The following is a 20,326-nucleotide window of genomic DNA, read 5'->3' as shown; positions in this document are numbered from 1 at the left end:
GTCAAGTCTTCTTGCAGTGAGAACACAACAAATTGGTCATTCTTCCCTTTAGATCACTAGTTCCAATAATTTTGTGATTAGTGGCTAGATAGGAAGCAGATTTCCTAAAAAAATGTGATTGAATAGCCACTTCCCTCTGCTTCTCATCCCGCATGATGAGTGAGTATTCTAAACTGATAGAGGGGAAAGGGTTGATCATCAAGCTATTAGACCTTGCAGGTGAATAGGCATCATTCAAACCCATGAGAAATTGAATGAGCCTTTCATCTTGCAAAGCTTTACTGGAAACATTCTTCCCTCCACAAGTACAGATGCGAGAGCAATAATTTTTAGTGTTTAAAAGATCTAGCTCATCCCATAAACCTTTCAATTTTGTATAGTATCCTGCAATATCATTAGACCCTTGAACTAAATCAATCCATTCTTTTTGCAAGTGATAAAGCTTTGCCCCATTGGGCTAACCAAAACGACCCTCAAGATCTTTCCAAAGAGCTTCGGTAGTTTTAGAGTAGATGACACTGTTAGTAATCTCTTTGGAAAGGGAATTAAGTAACCATGAAGTTAGCATGTTGTTGGTTCTGTCCCAGAGTTTGAAATCTAGTGAATCTGTCTGCAACCTCTATCAATGAAGCACGACTTATTCTTAGCTAATAGAGCAATGAGGATGGTTTTTCGCCAACCTCCATACCCTTTACCTTCAAAGATGTGGTTTGATTTAAATCTAGAAATATTTGAAATTGAAGCAGAAGTTGTTCCTATTATAGGAATTTAACCTATTGCTCTAATATCATATAGAAAGGAACAATAAAATAAATGCAGGAATTGAAGAACATAAAATTATAGAAATCAAAGAAAGCACAGAAGTGGGGAAATTTTCTGATGATTTGTATTGCTTCATTGTATATTTATTTATACAAGTATTTGTTGTGTTAAAAAAAATATAATTGTAAATGTATTTGTACAACTGTCCTATTTTTATTACTTAAGCTATAACAAACTCTAACCATGACCATTAGATGTCAATAGTTGTATCATTTTGATCAAATGGTTGAGAATAATGTCATTTCCAATGTGATTGATTTCCCACGTGTCCATAGCAACCTAAAGAGGAAAAATTGCTTTATAAACATTGTGACCTTGATTTTAAATTTCTTTTGACCACATAGAAACTAACATCGACTTCTTCTTCTCTTTCTTTTCTTCATCCTTGATTCTATTTGGTACCAACAATGGTGTCGAGTGATTTTCATTCTCAATAATTTTGATTCTCATAAATGTGAACAATTGCTATGAATCTTGATCAAAGTGTTACTTAAGTTGCAAATAAGTTAAAAATAGACTTTAAAGTGTAATATTTAAAATTTGTTAATTTTTAATAAAATATTAACAAACAAAAAAACCTATATTTAAAACCTAACCTTCCATTCAATTCATTTATTTCAAAATTTAATTATTTTTCTTTGTTGAAATAATAATTCAAAATTGGAGTAAGAATCCTAAGTTGTTTAGAATTTGTTATTTGATATTTATTTATTTCATATCTAAATAGGATTTTAATACAAATAATATAGGAATAGGTTATAAAATCCTAATTAAATTAGGTCTTGTACTATTATAAATAAAGGTGCAGTTAGCTACTTTCAATAGTGAAAAACAGAGAAAATTGTGGAAAATTATTTGAGTTTATAAATAATTTGTTTTACTTCAATTGGTATACGAATTAATATGACCTTAGTAGAGAATCAAAGAGATTTGGATGTCGCTGGGTGGTTATAACCTATATATATCATTCATATGACCAATGATTATGTTGACAAACGTTGGGTCGATAAATATATGCATGAAAACAATTATAGTGGAATTAAGGATGACAAAAACATTACAGATTCGAAGAAGTGCAAGCAAACATGAACAAGTACTTAAGAAAATATCATTTTCTAAAATTAGATAGAGTTCGAAATAAAATAGAGTTATTGCGAGTTGTGAAAAACTACATCAACGAGAGTTGGAGGACAATTTCTTCAATATTAAATGTTATGATAAGTGCATCAACTATTGAAAGTCGGAGAGAAGTTCTCCAACAATTGTATGTTGATGAGATGTGCATCAACTATTGGAAGTTGGAGGGACATGTTCAAGGTACATAGCCAAGGAAAAAATTGAAAATTGGAGAAAAGTGATCCAACAATTGTATGTTGATGAGTAGTGCATTTACTATGAAAGTTGGAGAGAAATTCGCAACGTACACACCTAAGAAAAAACTTGAAAAATGAATAAAAGTACTCCAACAATTGTATGTTTATGACAAGAGCATCAATAATTGGATGTTGGAGAGAATTGTTCTGTTGGCTTATATGAATCCACCAAATTTCAAGGGACCAATACTTGACTCATAACAATTAAGAACAATAAACAAATGTATAAATAACGTAAAGTAAATGAACACATGATATTTACATAGAAACCTTCTTTTTCAAGGAGAAAAAAATCACGACTTTCCACGTAGGCTTTACCAACACATCTATTAAACATGAGTGAAGATTTAGATTACAACCCTATGTAATCCAGAAATTAAACCACTTAATCTCCCATCCTTGTAATACTCCTACTACAAGTCAACTAAGTATAATTTCTATTACCGACTATATCAACTAACCTTAGTTGACATAGACTTCACTAACTACATCTAGCAACAACAAACTCCAGCTAACTCTATCCACAACACTATGGTTACCTCTAATCAATCCTCTAATATAAAAAGGTAACAGAGCAACAATATGTTAGAATAGTAGATTTGCAATGTAAGCACAAATAAAGACTCAACAACAAGAAGTAATAGAACAACTTGAGTGATAAGAGCAGGTCCTTGAGATTGCAGTCTTCTATGATATGAGAGCTAAGATAGCTTCAAGACTTGAGACAATAGACAATACTTTTTTCAAAATGCAAAAGCTAGATTTTTCTATTTGTCATGTCTCTGTATAATGAGAGAGACAAAGGACAAAACCTTAACCTCTTCTCATTGGTGGGGGTGTATAAGGACATTGTCCTCCTATCACTTTGCCTTGTTGTTTTGTCGCACTACACACACAAAGTACATTTTACAATTGGATTGTACTTTTGCAACTTCATAGGTATCTGGTGTAACACCTCACAACTCTCTGAATCTTTCATCAAAAGTATACAAGCTTGAACCAGGTGATGTCCAATTATTGCCTTTGTATTAAGGGTCATTCTTATGTGTGGAAAGTGTATTGGAATTTGTTTAGGGTCATAAGATACCTCTAGTACATAGTCGAGTTCAAAACCTCTTTACCGGCTAAGTTTTTCACATTTGTTCATGTAAGGATCATCTTTAAACGATCATATCTCTCATCATATAATGACTTAGGTGGACCGTAATCTATCAAATTAAAGTTTATAAGTCTTCTTCCCATTACCACTAAGTTTGCCTCATTTAGAATTTGAAAGAAAAAGTTATAACCATTTGAACTTAGAAACATCTATGGAACGTAGTTTGGGTTCGTAGAATGAAGTTTTGAATCTTATTTTTGGGCCTGATTTCTATGGATCTGATTACGGGTCATAGGAGCATCTACGGATCATAGTTTGGGGCAGTAGAATGAACTTCAGAAACTCAAAATTTTAGCCTGACTTCCACGGATGGGATCTACAGTCCGTAGATCAAACCACGGACCATAGATGACCTCGTGGAAAGTTTCCGACAATTTACTAATTGGGGCTTCTTTTATCTTTTCCCACTTTTCCAAAGTCTGAGTCATAACCTTACACATATCCTAAAAGGGTTTTCATGCTCAAGACTTAGTTCATATACTCTTAACTTCCTCAAACTTAGAAATTGTAACACCCCGTAGTTTAGTAGGCCAACTAGGGCTAAGCATGAGGGTGACAAGCCAATGCAAGAGGCAAGGTCCAAGGGGAAGGGGCCAAGGCTGCCCAAACTTTCCCCAAGCACTGCCCCACTTCACGACCACCACCACGGCCAGTGGTGAGGAATACGGCTTGTGGTGGCTAGGGCAGCAGCTACCCTTGAGGCTGCCCAAAATGGCTCATCTTCATGAGCCACTTCACGGCCAGTGGTGGGAAGGCCTGTGAAGATTCCTTCAAATTGTGGAGGCCAAGCCAAGGTGGCCTAGCCACTGGACCAAGGACCACGTCCAGTGGTGAGGACCACGGTTCGTGGAGCCTGCCATGAAGCCTGGCACTTGGCTGCCCAATTAAGGGCTTTTTGGGAAATTCCTTTTTAAGTGGCTATTAAGTGAGGTAATTTTGCCTAAGTTTGATTCACCTATATAAGTGATTTTAACCCAAAATTCCACCCATTCAACTATTTATTTCCAAAACACAAAAAAAATCCCAAAAGCTTCCCAAAAGCTCTCCTCTCAAATATTTCTCTATCTAGAAACTAGTAATAGTAGAAGAAGAAGAAGAAGAAGAAGAAGAAGAAGAAGAAGAAGGAGAAAAAGGAGAAGAAGCAGAAGAATAAGGAGAAGAAGGAAGAAGGAGAAGAAGAAGAAGAAGAAGAAGAACAGGATAGAAATCCCCCATTGTTAGGGTTTGATTCAAAAGTCATGGGTTCCTTTCAAAATTTATTCTAATGGTTGAATTATGTTATTTTTAAGCATGAATTGATGATTTCCTATGGTTTTTATGATGTATCCCCAAGAACCCATGTAATTCCCATATTTTTCAATTTTGATCTTATGATGTGGGTCTTTGTTGTTGAAAGGTGAATTTTATGAATTAATGCATGAGGTGATTGAATCACATGAATTATAATGAAATCTGTGTGTAATGCTTGAATTATAGATATGTTGATTGAAAGTAGGTTTTTAACCTTGAAAGAGTAAAGTATGAGATTATGCATGTCTTTATGAAATCGATGTAGATGCTTTAAAGATGCTTTGAGAGTGAGGAGTCAAAGATTGTGATATTGTTGTTGTTGTTGTTGTTGTTGTGTTGTGTTGATTGAAAGGCCATTCTCATAATACACATTGAACATAATGTGAAAGAGTTCTCACATAATGAAGTTTAATAGGTTGGAAAGGCTTTCTCACCTAATTGAATCAAAGGCTAAAGAGCCATCATAACTAGAACATGGATGGTGATAGTTGCTCACACATTGTCTAAAGAGCTATTCTAATGAAATAAGTTGGATTGATTGTCAAGGACATCTTCCTTGAGACATGGGTTAAGTAAAACTTAATAACTATCTTGTGGGATTTATGCCTAGCACTGAGTAGTTGAGTCCGAGCTTCCGAATTGGGAACTCTCACCTAGTAGAGTTCGGGTTTCCCAAAGTATATCTCATGAGATGGAAGCCTTCACCTAGTGGAGTCTGGGTTTCTAGTAGCAATCTTCATATCCCATAAACTACGTGCCCCGTAGGATGTTTAGCTAGTGGATTCACCTAAGCTAAAAAAATCGGTTCTACCTTAGGCAAGTAGACCCTTTTCGGTGTGGGTAACACCGGGAGGGATCATGTGCTATCTCACATGGTCTCATGTCGGTTAAGGCTATATTCCAACTACAACAAGATTAAAAATGAACTAACACATGCTTGAAGAAGTGTCTCATAGTGTTCAAGATAATAATGAACTAAGATTTGCTTAAAGAAGTATCTCGAAGTGTTCAATAAATGAGGAACTAAGATGTGCTTAAAGAAGTATCTCATTGTGTTCAAGAGTTTTAAAAGTTGACGAACATGAATGATGGCCTAAAGTGGTTTACTTAGCATAGGTGAGATTTATGGGGTCTTATTCATGCCTTGCACAAGCATGCTCTGAGGTTATTTATGAAGTGTTCCTCTTGTGTTATGATGATCTTTGTGTTAGCTATGCTTATGAATATGTTGTTATCTCTTATGCATGTTTAACTTGATAAATTACATGCTTTCAAATGAAATGTCCTAAAACTTGATAAATTGCATGCTTTCAAATGAAATGTCCCTTTTAGCATGCTTTAAAGGTTTTCATGCATAGTTATCATACTTCGAGCATTTTTGTACTAACGCATACTTTAGCCTACATTTTTCCCAAGTGTAGGGTCTGGTACTAGAGGTGATCATACTTGTGGCTACAGCTTGAATTTGAGTGTTCCCAAGCTTGGTGAGTCCTCATGGTTCGAGGATGAATTTCATATGTCTAGTTTCTTTCTTGTACTTTCCCTTTTTGAACAATGATGTATGGGTTAGGCCTATTTCATTCACTATTGTAATAGATGGCTATAATGAGACAAGTGTCTAGATTTCCACTTTCTTTTATGAAAAACTTTTTGAGACTTGAAATATGTTTTACTCTTATTATTCTATTGCATATGTTATGAGAACTAAGTGGCTTGTATGGAGTCCTTCGGGGTTCTATACGCCATGTTACATCTAGGGGGTACCCCTAGGTCGTGACAGAAACCACTGTAAGCAAGGCAGAAGCTAGATTTTCAACCATCTTCATTAAGTTTCTTCAAGAACTTTATTCTTTTGGGTATGTAAGGTTATTCATAGTGATGGACTAAGTTCATCCTCCCATCCTACATCTAAATTCAGTCAGTAAAGAGTTAAATCTAGGATTCTACCCAAAGTCCCATGAAATTTTGAATTTGGTTTGTGTTCTTATTCCGAGTTTTGATTTCTTAATTATGAGATTGATACTTTATTCTTTGAGATCCTTGAGTTGTTGTTCATGCTTATATTATCACATAAACCCTAGTTATTGAGATTTTGTTGAAAGCTTTTGTGCAAGTATTTCCATGCATTGATTTCGGAAATTAAAGTGAGTTCAAGTATATTTTTAACGTTATTTGAGAAGAGTTTTAAGGGAACACTAATGGTTTCAAATGTATTATTTTGCATTGAGAAAAGAAGTATTATTTCGAGAAGAGCATAAATAGTTTTCGAAAGCATTTCAGTCAGTAAAGTAAAGTTCAGGTATCCCTTAAAGAGGGTCTTTCGAGTGTTAACTCAACCCAATGAGTACTATTATATGGGCATTATTTCATATATTTTGGGAGTAGTATTGAGTACCGATTTGTGTAAAAGTTTAGATAACTCAAACCTCATAACCTACACCGCCAGCATAGATAGGATTGTATCGAAATTTCGACGACTCCTCACCTGCCTCAAGAAGCAGGATTTTTAGTGGATCCATAAGGTGAGTTGTGTTCTATACCTCGGTAAAGTATATGACAATTCTGGCAACATGGGCAAGACCTTGTATCATCACGATGCTCATAGTAATGATTGTCGGTTCTAGCAACATGGGTGAGACCTTTACTTAGCACTAGGGGTGTCAAAAATGAACCCAAACATAGGTAACCCACCCAGAATTTTAAGGGTTGAGCTCAAGATAATTTGAATTGGGTTCAATCTCAACCCATTCAAGCATAACCCATTCTAAGAGAATTCTCAATTGAGCTCAATTCCATCTCCAATTTCAACCTGTTTTAAATCTATTTACTAAGATATGTTCCTATATTAAAGGCATGAATTATTATCTATTTAACATCTTTTAGGATTTATCTATCCATTTGTTACTTTTTTAAAAAAAAAAATCTTGAGCTGAAATTCGAATTGTGATTATAGAAGTTAAATATCACTATGTTAAAATTATTGAGATTAATCGGGTCAATCCATTTTTTAGCCCATTTGAACCCAACTCATTTGAGCCCAAAGTAAATTTGGGCGAGTCAAGACCCAACCCGATTTTTATTTCAACTCATTTTAATATCTCCAATTTCAACTCAACCCGCTCATTTGACACCCCTACTTAGCACATTCCTTTTGACAAACATCAAACATTCCCCTTAACAATTGGTTCCCACGTTGCCCTAATATTCTCGCCCCAATATTGTTTTTCATTTGGGCATCATTAAAAAAGAACCAAAAATAAATTAAGAGAGAGAAAATAATCAATGTTAATTCATGGTTAAAGGAGCAACACACACATAAATGAGTAAACATGCACTAGTGAGATTTGAGAAGCATTAAAAAAAAAATAGGGCAAAGGCTTATTATTTATTTCAGTGTCGCATCACAAAAGTACATAGTAAGGATTAAAGTTATTAAACTTTGTTTTATATCAATAAAATCATTCAATAACTTTGTATCAATAAAATTACTCAACTAAATTTATTATTAAAATAAATTTTATATGATAAAATAATTTTTTTTTTATGTCAGGTTCATTATTAAAATAATAAGCAAATGTCTCAAAATTACTACTTCATTATAATTAATCTAAAAAAGTACCCCAAAAAGAATAATATTTAATCGAAATAATTTTATTTATGTAAAAAATATACTATTATCTATGTAAATCAGCTACTGTAATTTGTTATGATTTTTTAGATATTTTTTAGATTACTGTAATAATCCATTTTGTTGGATGGATTTGTTGTAATTAGAGTCTATAACAAGAAGTTAGATAGACCATAACACGACTCTGGATTGACATTATGTAATAAAAAAGAAAGGGCTTAATTTGCTTTTAACTATTTTTTAACTTTAGAAGAAAAAATTAAAAGTGAACTTAGCATGATATAAAAAATAATTTTGTCATGTCAAATTTATTTTAATAATAAATTTAGTTGGATGATTTTATTGACACAAAAATCTAAGTTGGGTGATTTTATTGATACAAAACAAAATTCAGTGATTTTATTAGATAATTTCTCAAAGTTAACTGACCTTTTGCAATATTAACTCATTAAAGATATTATAAATTTTATATTAGTATTATAAGAATAATTGATACTCCTTATAGTTCATATTAAGTGAATTGTTGAGACTATTTTCACAATTTATATTAAGTAAAATTTTTAAAATTCAAGAAAACTGTAGATATTTTTTAAAAAAAAAAAATTATTTACTCTTCCTTTAAATGAGGTTATTAGTTACTTTACATTTTCTAGGAGAAGGAATAATCAAAATAGCAACACTGAAAAATAAAATTTAATTTTTATCTTTAAATATTTTTATTATGTGGTATGTCAGACCCCAACAAATTGGCTTAATATAAATAGAGGAATTACATAGTTTTCAAATAAATAATATTTAAATTAAATTGTTAATAAAATTTTCTACTAAGCACACATTTCTTAGAAAAGTGTTTTTGCCTCCCAACTGTGTGGCCAAATGGGCTCCTAGTCCACCTCAATATACTTCTAATTTTAATTTATAAGTAAAATCAAATATCTTCACCTTTATGTTAACTTTTCAAAAAATTAAATAAAACTAGTTCACAAAGATAATAGATATTGTTTAATTTTTTTTTACTTATTTTTTTTTAAAAAAAATAATAACTCCTCTATTTGCGTGGCTAATATTGTTTCATGGCTCCTTGGCTTTGCATTAGAAATGTCCAATGCAATCTTTAATTTCTCTCGCGGCTTCGCTGTCATTAGTGGCTCACTTTTTATATCTTTAGATAAGCATTCTGGTCTTCAAAAACTCACAAAGTTATCTTTTAGAAGATTGGAAGGAATTTTATGGCTTTGATAAAATGGAAAAAATAATATTTTTTGGGTTTCGATTTATTTATTCTATTTTGACTTGACACGAAGTTTAAAAAAGAAAATTTGGACCTTTTGGTCCTAAATTAAACTTATGTCAAATATATATTACTCCATCTATCCCAATTTATGTGACACTTTTCAATTTTCAAGAGTCAAATAGTTTAAGTTTGACCGGAATTTTGCGCGTGAAATCTTCATTTTTTAAAATGTAATTTATATATTTGTAAACTACGTAAAAAGTACTATAAGTCACAATAATGGGAAAAGGTACAAGTACCTCCTAGACTCTGACCGAAATCTCACAAACACATTTTAACTAAACTAGGGTCCAATTACCCACTGAACCCATTTTTTTTGTAATTTTGTACACCTTTTTGGCTTACGTGGCAGCCAATTATCTCCCACGCGCCTCAACTGCGTGGAGTCACAGAGTGTGCCACATAAGCCAAAAGGTGTACAAAATTATATAAGAAATGAATTCAGGGGGTAATAGGACCTTAGTTTAGTTAAGGTGTGTCTCTGAGATTTCGCCTCAACTGCGTGGAGTCACGGAGTGTGCCACATAAGCCAAAAGGTGTACAAAATTATATAAGAAATGAATTCAGGGGGTAATAGGACCTTAGTTTAGTTAAGGTGTGTCTCTGAGATTTCGGTCATAGTCTAAGGGTTACTTGTGTCTTATCCCCACAATAATTGACAATTCAAAATAGTTTAAAGATATATGATAAATGTGCGGTCAAAGATAGAATTGTTTAAATCTTAAAATCCGAAAAGTGCCACTTAAATTGGGACAGAAGGAGTAAACTATTATTTTTAATCATGTGGTCTTAAACATATCACGTGAAAAGTCGAAATTAAAGAGCTGTGAAAAAAGGAAAGTCCATTCTTTTCTAAATTTACTAAAAAGACAAATAGGACAAACAAATTGAAATGGAAGAAGTTATAATAATTTATAGTAGGTTGGTGGTCAGCGTAACACTATTCAATATATGGTTCATTTCATTAATTGAAAACTAATTAAAATAAAATATGATAAAATCCAAAGAGAGTAGGATAAGTAATTGCGTCATTTCTTCCATAGAAGTATTATATCAGAGTGTAATGATTGATATTAGGAATCGTTTGGTAGGACATATATAGATGTATAAGAATAGTGTTGAATGTGGTATACTAGTATTTGAAGAATGCTTCTTGCATTAAATATGCTGAAATTATTTTGTATGCAATGTTTGATTTGGTGTATTAAAAATAACATGCATTGCATGATTTCTAAAAAAATATATAAATAATTTACAAAATTGTCCTCCATAAATATTCTCGAAATGATGTGGAAAAGATTTGAGGGACAATTATATCTTTAATCATGCTAATGAATGCATTAAAACCCATTTTGCATTACTAATCCCATGGTCCATGGATAACTAATGTTTTTTTTTTATTTGCCACCCGCTGTTCGGTACCCACATTGGAGCCCGACTAAATCCGAATTTGCGCCGGAAAGTCCCACATTCGAGACCTCTTGGTTAAGGATGAAAGAGTACTTAGCACTCCACCATAACCCTTGTTGATGGATAACTAATGCTTGCATAAGTTGTACAAAAACGTATACCAAACAATATAATAACAATACACAAAGATAATCTTGCATTATCTTTTCTAATGCACTCTACCAAACAATCCGTTCAAGCAAATGATTAGCATAGGCTGATCAACATTACATGTTAGATAAAAAAAATTGAGAAGGATATCCTAACTATATTAGCAATTAAGCTGCAGATTTGTACCTGCAAATTACCTTACACCTATGTACTCTATCACGTACATAGAAACCAGGCACTACCATAATCTTAACCTTACTTGTACCTTGTGATTTTTGCCTATCTCCAAAAATGTCCTCCATGTAATTCTTATCAAATGTTGTATTCTCTTCAACTCTCAGAATCCCAAGTGGAGGATCGAACGAAAACGCGAGTAAATGCAACAACCAAATGCACTTAGAAGCCACAAAGAATGCTTGTAGGAGTTGTTCTGGCCATGGCCTTCTCCAATTAAGTGATGTGATGATGCAACACATTTTCTGATCACAAAATTTACTGAAATCTTCACTATAGTACTTAGTCCCCTTTCGTAACACTTCATTCCAGCTTAGGTTCCTCAACGAGACAAACGATGAGAATTGATCGTGGCAATCTTGTTGAGGGTCCAATTGTTTTGGAGCACCGTTCTTTTGGAACACAACGTTCTCGAAATCTTGGAAGAGTGACTGGTTTATGATGGCTTCAATATGGTATAGGATCGCCTTTGAGTGTTTCGAGTTAAGGGAAAGCTTGTAAGGTTGAAGTAGAAGGTTTAAGTTATCGGTTAAGGAATTATCTGTCTCTTCAACTTGTGCAATAAGAGTCTTGCAGAATTGCTTAACGGATAGTCTTGATTCCGATACTATCTGCAAGAATCCTTCAACCATTACCTCTTCACTAACAGGAATCGTGTTTTCTCCATCCCCATCCGTTGATTTCCCCCTTCTCGGAAGATCTATAAGCATATTGGATACTTGGGATTCTTTTGTTTGAATTGCTTGTCTCAAGGCTTTCTTGAGCTCCTCACAATAAGTTTCTAAGTACTCCATTTTTTGCTTTAGCCCTCCTAAAGAAGACTTCATTTCCGCGACTTCCATCAAGGCTGCCTCTCTGCTCTCATTTGCTTCCACGAGTTCTTTCCTCAACGTTTCAACAGAAACCACCCCGATGTGATCCTTACAAATCTGAGAAACCTCCTCGGCCTCTCTCCGATATGGTGAATTTTCATTCTTGTTTTTCTTCTTTAGCTTAGGGAACAACCACGACAAGTTCATTCCTTTACTCTTTGGCTGCAATTGATTTAAAGAGTGCGAATTTGTCAATGGCACGATTACATTAGAGCTTTTCCCACTTTTGCTAGCACCATCTGTCTCAGTACTTACCATAGCAGGTTTACATGATCTATTGTAAGACGAAAGCGATCTCAAGTCACCCAAAGAACTTCTTCTAGAGTTAGAGTAACCACCACCAGGAGAGTTTCTAAGCAGAGTGATATGACCAGTATAAGAGCCGGTGACCGATCTCTGATCATCAGTTGGACAGTTATGAGACTCAGAATTGATCAAATTGGATGAAACTCCTTTCCTTAAGGAGGAATTCGCCTTTCTGTAATTCGATAGACTGACTTCATCACAATTTGCTACTCCACCAAGGCCATAATCATCCCAAAGGTCAGTGTAGTCTCGATCGTCGAGGTGTAGTTGTTTGGATCCAGGTAATGGAGCATCTTCATAACTCTGCATACATTTCAAACTTGGTGAATCAGGATAACCTAAAATACAGAAATTAAGGATGGCTTCCCATTAAAAATTGAACAAAAAGCATATCCATCTGAGCAATTAATTTGTATTCACGCCAAATAAGACCTATTTACCGCTCCCTAACAGGATTTTTTTCACACCCAAAGCTCAACCTCAAATAGCATGGTGGGATCCGATCCATCCCACGACAACCCGTGTTGGTTACTTTCATAAATATAAACAGATAAAACAGGAATGAGTATCAGAAAATATGAGGCGATACTCCATTTGGACCAAAGAAATGACTGGACTGAAATATGGTAGTTAGGATTTGCTCATTAACTTATTTCACTGTCATTCACTCATGTGAGTGGTAGCAAATTTAGAAAAGGTGAAAATTGTTCAAAGATCACATAAAAAAGAGTTCAAATTCCCATAGTGTAAGCCAATACAAAGAGTAATATATTTTTTTAAAGATCCATCTCCAATATCTCGTAAATTCTTGAGATATTCATAAAGAAATTAAGATAAGTCCAGACTCATCTTCACAAGCAAATACTTCAAAAAAAAAAAAATCTAAATCATCCTACATTTGAGAAATAAACTACTACCAACACTCGAATTAATCCGTAGTGTAATTAATAAAATATTCTTGTTTCTTCATATTTTATTTGCGATTAATTTATTTTCCATACAAACAAGGATACTAAAAAAAAATGAATATTGGACTAGTAGGTCAGAATTATCCAAGAAAAAAATCCAAATTCCCTCCTGTGACTACAAAAAAAAGCCCAATATTTTTATGACAATAAAATGTTAAAAAAACACTAAATTTCATAAAATTCAAGTACTGAACCTATAATATCAAAAATACAGTGATTAAAACATAAGAAGAGAACTTACTGGTGTAAAAATAGGATAATCTTGAGCAGAGAAGAGATTAGCAGCAGGGGAAGAAGAAGAAGAAGAATGAGGAGGAAACTTGATGAAATTAGCAGGGCTATTATTAATATTATTATTATTATTAATACCCTGTAATAAAGAAGCATGAATAGCTCTAAGCTCTACAGCTTTAGCAATGGCAGCTTGAACTTCTTGTCTACTAATTACTCCATTATATTCATCATCATTTTCTTCAAAATTTGTGATTGCACCCACCATAATTTAATGAATGAAAAAAATATACAAACAGAAAAGCACATTCAACAAGTGAAATTGTTTATGTACATATTATTGAAGAGAAATAAAAATCATATCATATAATATGCAGCACAAAAATTTTGAAGGACCAGAAAAAGAAAATTAAAGGTAGAGATAGGGACAATAGAGAAGACAGGATGGTTGGGGTGTAGTGGAGTGGTGGGGTGTCTAAAAAGTATAATTTATTTACAGTGAGTGATTCTATAAAAAGATGTTAAACTATCACATCATCCAAAATATATTTATAGTTAATTCATAAAAAAAAAAAAAGTGAATATACCCTCTTTTGTTTTATTTATTTGACTTATTTCTTCGATCCATTTAAGAAAATAACTCTTTCTCATTTTAGCAATAATTTAATATTAACTTTTCGTCTAATTTGTTTAAGATCACAAAGTTATCTTAGTACATAAGACATATTTTTAATATGAAATCACTGAATTTAAAATTATTTTTTATTTTCTTAAACTATGTGTCAAGTTAAAATAAGTTAAATAAATTAAAATAGAGAGTGATTTTTAAAATGAGATATATTTCCTATTACGCTGAATAAAATAATATAATCTAGGGTAAATATAAAACAAATTCATACATTTAGGGCCGTTTGTTAGCTGTAAAAAGTTATTCAACATTAATTATGAGATAAGGAAATTTATGTACTTCCTCCGTCCCAATTTATATGCACTTATCGAATTTTAAGATTCAAACAAGTTATTTTTATAGTAAATTTTTTAAATATTTTTTAATTATTTTATATTGTCAATTATTGTGACTTATAGTTCTTTTTACGTAGTTTACTAATATATAAATTTCATTTAAAAAAAAATAAAGATTCCACGTGCAAATTTTCGATCAAACTTAAATTGTTTGACTCTCGAAAAATGAAAAGTGTCATATAAAGTTGGACAAAATGAGTATTATTTTATGTAGATATTATAAGTTATACAATGATTATTTATTTATATATTAGTTATTACACTTTCTATTATATACATAAAAATTATATGTAGTATATGTATTAAATATGTGAATTTTTAAATTACAAATCAAACATTATATTAATTTTATACCTAAATAACTTACTTAATTAACTATCAAACATAATATTTCTTATGCATAATTTAGTACATACATAACTCATCTCCAAACAAACTATTTTACGACCCCTAATATTATTGTTGAGGACTGAAGAGGGAGTAAAATGGTTAATTATTCTCCCTCTCGAATCAGAAGGAGGTAAAATTACCCAATAGGGTATTATCTTAATTTTGTGTGGGTTAATTTAATGTGAGAATTCATTGTAATAAATTTCATACTTGTTTGTGGTGCAAATTTCATAAAGAACCCTACAAAACAAGAAAGAAAAAAACAAGAATAAAAAGATAAGGAAATATTCCCCTCCCCACAAACGTACTTTTCTTGAACTAATGAAATTGATGATAAATGATAATAGTGAAGAATGATTGGTATTGACCTCAATAAAATTGATGGGAGGTAGAGAAACTAAACAAAGCTTATGAAAACTATTAGCCATTAAGAAAATGAAAAATTACCTATATACACATCTTATTTTATCATAATTTTTTTTAAAAAAATTATCATTTAAAAAATTTTAAAATCCCCTTTTGGATACATATCATTCTCCTTTCGCTGATACATCCTTATCTCCATCTCGGATACATCCCTCCCCTTTCTGATACATCCCTCCCCTCTCGGATACATCTCTCACATATGTATCCAAATGTCTGCTGTTATATCTAGAAGTCCAAAGATGTATCTGAATATCCTATCCCTTCTCTGATACATTCCTCTCCTCTCGGATACATCCCTCGCCTATATATCCAGATATTTGCTAATGTATCCAGAAGTCTAGTGATGTATCCGAAACTTGGAAGTTTTAAGGTATTTTTGTAATTTGAAAAAGAATAGATAAATAATGTAATTAGCTCTTAACACTTTGAAATTCAGGTAAATTATACTTAAGAAAATCACTTTTTTTCTCGGAGTTAAACTCCGCAAAACACATTTAACTCTAAATTTCAGAACTCAACTTAAAGTTGTATTTAAGAATTTTCAAAAATAACAAAAAAAATTGTTTTCACTTTATTCACTTCAAATTGCTCATAAAAAATCAAAATCAAAATCAAATCTGATTTATATTCATGGTCATACACAATTTCAATTTTCAAAATAAAATATAGCCAACGTTCATGAACTTTCGATAAATAAATAGAAAATAACCATTTCGGTTAAGTTATAATAAAACTCAACTTAGCTTAGCACAACTCTGTACTATAGCAGCCTCAGTTGGCTTAGCTGGATTAGACCTGTCTCGGCTCGACCCCAAAATCTACTCTCTTTTTTATTGCTACATTACTAAATTGGCTAAAAAAATTCTCACATCTTGAAATTAGAAGACAACAATAAGCAGATATGGTCAAAGGCGAATCTAGAATGGTCATATCAAATACATCTGAATTCATTATTCTTAACATGAAATATAGATTTACATAAAAAATATATATATAAAATTTGCAACAAATAATCGATATGAATTCATTAACGTTAAAAATATAATTAGTTCAATATTAAGAATCTTAAAAGGGTTTTTTATTTCTTAACCATTTGAATGTCACTTTGCTATTAAAGTAAAAGCCAAATGGAATTACAGGTAGGATCATGGAATATTTTATATTAAAGTTCTGAAGTTTCTAGTGGCAACTTTTTCCAATTGAATATTCATGCTTTTACTGAAATTATTTCTTTTAAACTGACCACTTCGCCCTAAAAGTTGTGAGCTTGTCATCCTCCACATGCTAAAATGTTTTTATCTCCCTTTTAGTCCTCCATCTTTTGTAAATTTACAGTTTCCATCAGCATCAATTTTATTTTTATAAAAAAAAAATTGGGGTAGGGTAAGGAAAAACGAGGAAGAAATTACTAGGTGAAAATCAAATTCTTATCAATAAGATTAAAGTTTAAATAATCAATCAAATGAACTAAAATTCTCCTCCGTGAACATTATTGATGTTATTTTTTTGTGTTTTTAAATGAAGGGGAACCATAGAAAAAAGGTGAAATACATTACTAAATCCTCAAGTTTATTAGTAAATTTTATTCAAACACTCAAACTACGATTTATTTTGATTATGCACCTAGCTAAACAAATACTATAAAGTATTTCTACATGACATTTTCATCTCAAATTTTGAAACATATTATGTATTTATTTTAAAGCACCACTCAAAATATGATACATCAATTAATTATATGCACTATTCTCACTAAGTTGTTCAATTGTGGTTGATGGTGTATAATTAAATGAAGTCACATATTTTAGTCAGAAATATTTTATAAAAACACTTTTTGAAATCATAATTTAAGTATTTCAATAAAATTCACCATCAAATTTAGAATACTGCAAATATATTCACCTAGAAAAAATTAACAAGTGAAATAAATCCTGGAAATATACAACATCAAAAATAAAAATTGACAATGACTTTACAGGTAGCTTTTTCTTATTTGGATAAATAAAAAATCTACTTTTTACTTGTACATATTCAAAATAAATAAAGCATGATTTACCCTGATTTTTTGTGGGAAGTTGCAAAACAGCCAATTCGAGATTTCCATAAATATAATATAAACTTTTGGTAGTGACTAGTGACTAGTGGGCATTCTAGCATTCGCAATTAACGGTGATTATTTTAATTATGGAAATAACTAAAAGTTTTTAAACTATGTAAAATTATAAAAATGCTAGCAGTTAATAATTTTTTTTAAAAAAATTTTGTCGTTAATAATTTTATAAAAAAATGTACATATTATTATTTACAGAGTCAAAAATAATTTTTTTTCAAATAAATATATTATTTCTTTTCTTTTTAAACACATATTTTTTTAATTAGAAAATACTTATCCTACGTCAAGTGAAAAAAAAAAGATTAAGAAATGAAAATATTCTATTTACTAGGAATTTTTTAATCGTTATCTAATTGAAAGTTAATTTTTTTTTAAGAATTATGGAATATAATACCAAAATGGGTCCGAAATGGGGAGGGAAATTGAAGGGTTATTCTCGGTTAGAAACTTTGATTCGAGCAACATTTAGAAGTTAAAATATCCAGATATTTACACAGTTTGATAGTAGGGCACTTTTGGAGGTGCCGTTGATGCACCACTCAAAGGTATTGGGCGATGAAGGCCGGTATAGTGTCCTTGTTTCGCTATAGCAGGAGCCGTTGTAGCGGAAATATTTCCACTATGGCAGCCACGCATAGAGTGATATTACCCGCTATAGCGGGAGGGTACTGACATGGGAGAATTGACAAAATAGCCACTCTCCAAACTTAATTGAACATTAAGATAAAAGTCTTGAATAATTTGTGGTATATCAATTATTAATGACATCATCCACATACCCTATTTTGCACATACAAAAGACCTCACTAACTTTTCATATCTCCACTTTGGTCCCCCTTCTTTTCCAACTAATTTGGAATAATATATATCTATTTGCATTTGTTAAAAATTATATTAGAAAAAAAGAAAAGAGCCAAACAAACGGGAAAGAAGAGCAGCTCGTTTTGCTGCTGTCAAAACTGACGATTCCGACGAGTTTTTCGGCCACAATAGCCATTTTCAAGCTAAAATCATCATCATCTCCTACTCCATAGTCATGAAAAATTCGAGAAATCTTCCATAATAAACACTTGATAACTCATTATAGATACATTTTAGTATTTTAAAAGCATTAAAAATCTGTTTCGCCATTGCAGGAGCTGTATTTTGAACCACGATTTCATTCAATCGCGTCTCTGTACGGATGTCAAACTTCATCAATCGTTAACGACTAATAATGTAATCTAGTATATATCTTTGTAGTCTATAATGGTAGTAACTGAATTTGTTGTTGCTGGTGGTGATTAAATGGGAGTATGGGAGGAGACTCCCAAAAGTTGTAATTGGAAATCTTTTAGTAAGATTACAGTGCACATTGTGTTGCGTCACAATGGTTCATATGACGATATGATTGCAAGAGTAATTGAGGCCAGTGAGTTAACTTGCGAGTCAAATGACTTGGTGATTAGCTATCAAATGAATGGGAGGGGAAAAATACATTTCACATTCATAAAAAATGATAGGCATGTGAGCTTGTACATGTTAGATATTGGTATTGATGGCTCTAGGCCTGCATTGAGGATAAACGTTAATGTGAGGCCTCCAATTGAACCCACAATTCATTTAAATGGCGACAATGATTCGATTGGAAATGAAAGATTGGGTGATCATTCAAAGGAGAGCTTGGGTGATAATTCAAATGATAGTTTGGGTGATCATTCAATGAATATACATGATGATCCAACTAATGTGGAAAATCAGCCAGTAGATACGGAAGATCCCGAACTCGAATGTTGTGAAGAAATGCAGGTACAAAAGGAATTGGAATCACAATCCAATCATTCCTTCTCCGATGGAACTAATTTATGTATAAACCAAACTTTCAGTAACAAGAATGAGTTGCAATTGTTATTAGCCGAAGTGACGGTAAAAAAGTCTTTTGATTTTGCTACTATGAAGAGTTGTACTAAATACTTATAGGTGAAATGTGTATCTCTCAATTGTGCATGGATGTTGCGGGCGAGGAAATATGAGTGTTTGGATAGATTTCGTATCATAAGTACATTGGCGAACATAGTTGTGGCGTTGAACATGCCAACAGTAGCCATAGAAAAATTTCAATCAAAGTCATTGCTTCACTTTGTGTAAATATGTATCGTGATGGCAAGGATTCAAATGTTAAAGAGATTCAAAGAGCCATGTTTAATTCTTTTCATTGTAGTCCAGGCTATTAGAAATGTTGGAAGGGTGGTGTAGTTGCTAAGGAAATGGTCCGAGGGACAGCGGAGAACGGATATTCATGCTTATCGGCTTTTTCTTAGATGTTTGAGAAACTTAATGTTGGTTATAGTTATTGTGTAACACCCCAGAGAATTTTTCGAACTAAGACTCGAGCCGTCCTTCATGTGGAGTGAGATTTTACCGAGGAATAAAATTTCTTGAGTGTTGAGTTAAGGTCCCTAGGTATAGCACATTGAGTTCCAAGAAGAGTTGAATTGGAAATAGTCATTTTGGAAAGAATCTGGAAAATTTGGCTAAGTATAAAAAAAAAAGAGTTTTTGGTCAACTTTGAGCAATCGTAACTCCTAGCTCAAAATGATTTAGGCGAATTTCCAGTTATGTCTGGAAAGCCCTTGAAATGATCTTTCCAACGCCACC

At 32.3% G+C, this 20,326-nt stretch overlaps 1 protein-coding gene across 1 annotated transcript; it reads right to left on the bottom strand.

Annotated features, from left to right (window-relative positions):
* Positions 1-11,110: 11,110 nt before the first annotated feature.
* On the bottom strand, positions 11,111-14,091 carry LOC125841337 (IRK-interacting protein-like). The gene is made up of 2 exons (XM_049520449.1): positions 13,748-14,091; positions 11,111-12,841 (listed from the first exon to the last, which is right to left on the bottom strand). Exons 1-2 carry the CDS (start codon positions 14,003-14,005, stop codon positions 11,294-11,296), a joined length of 1,806 nt encoding a protein of 601 aa, XP_049376406.1. The 5' UTR covers positions 14,006-14,091; the 3' UTR covers positions 11,111-11,293.
* Between the last annotated feature and the right edge of the window lie 6,235 nt (positions 14,092-20,326).

Source organism: Solanum stenotomum, chromosome 1, assembly GCF_019186545.1.
Source record: "Solanum stenotomum isolate F172 chromosome 1, ASM1918654v1, whole genome shotgun sequence".
NCBI classification, from domain to species: Eukaryota; Viridiplantae; Streptophyta; class Magnoliopsida; order Solanales; family Solanaceae; genus Solanum; species Solanum stenotomum.
This window is presented reverse-complemented; position numbering and strand designations above follow the sequence as displayed.

Excerpts from the sequence above, each read along its gene's own strand:
- LOC125841337 (XM_049520449.1), bottom strand. The coding sequence starts at position 14,005 with ATGGTGGGTGCAATCACAAATTTTGAAGAAAATGATGATGAATATAAT. Across the intron at positions 12,842-13,747 it reads ATTATCCTATTTTTACACCA|AGTTATGAAGATGCTCCATT; the intron begins GTAAGTTCTCTT and ends AAATGTATGCAG.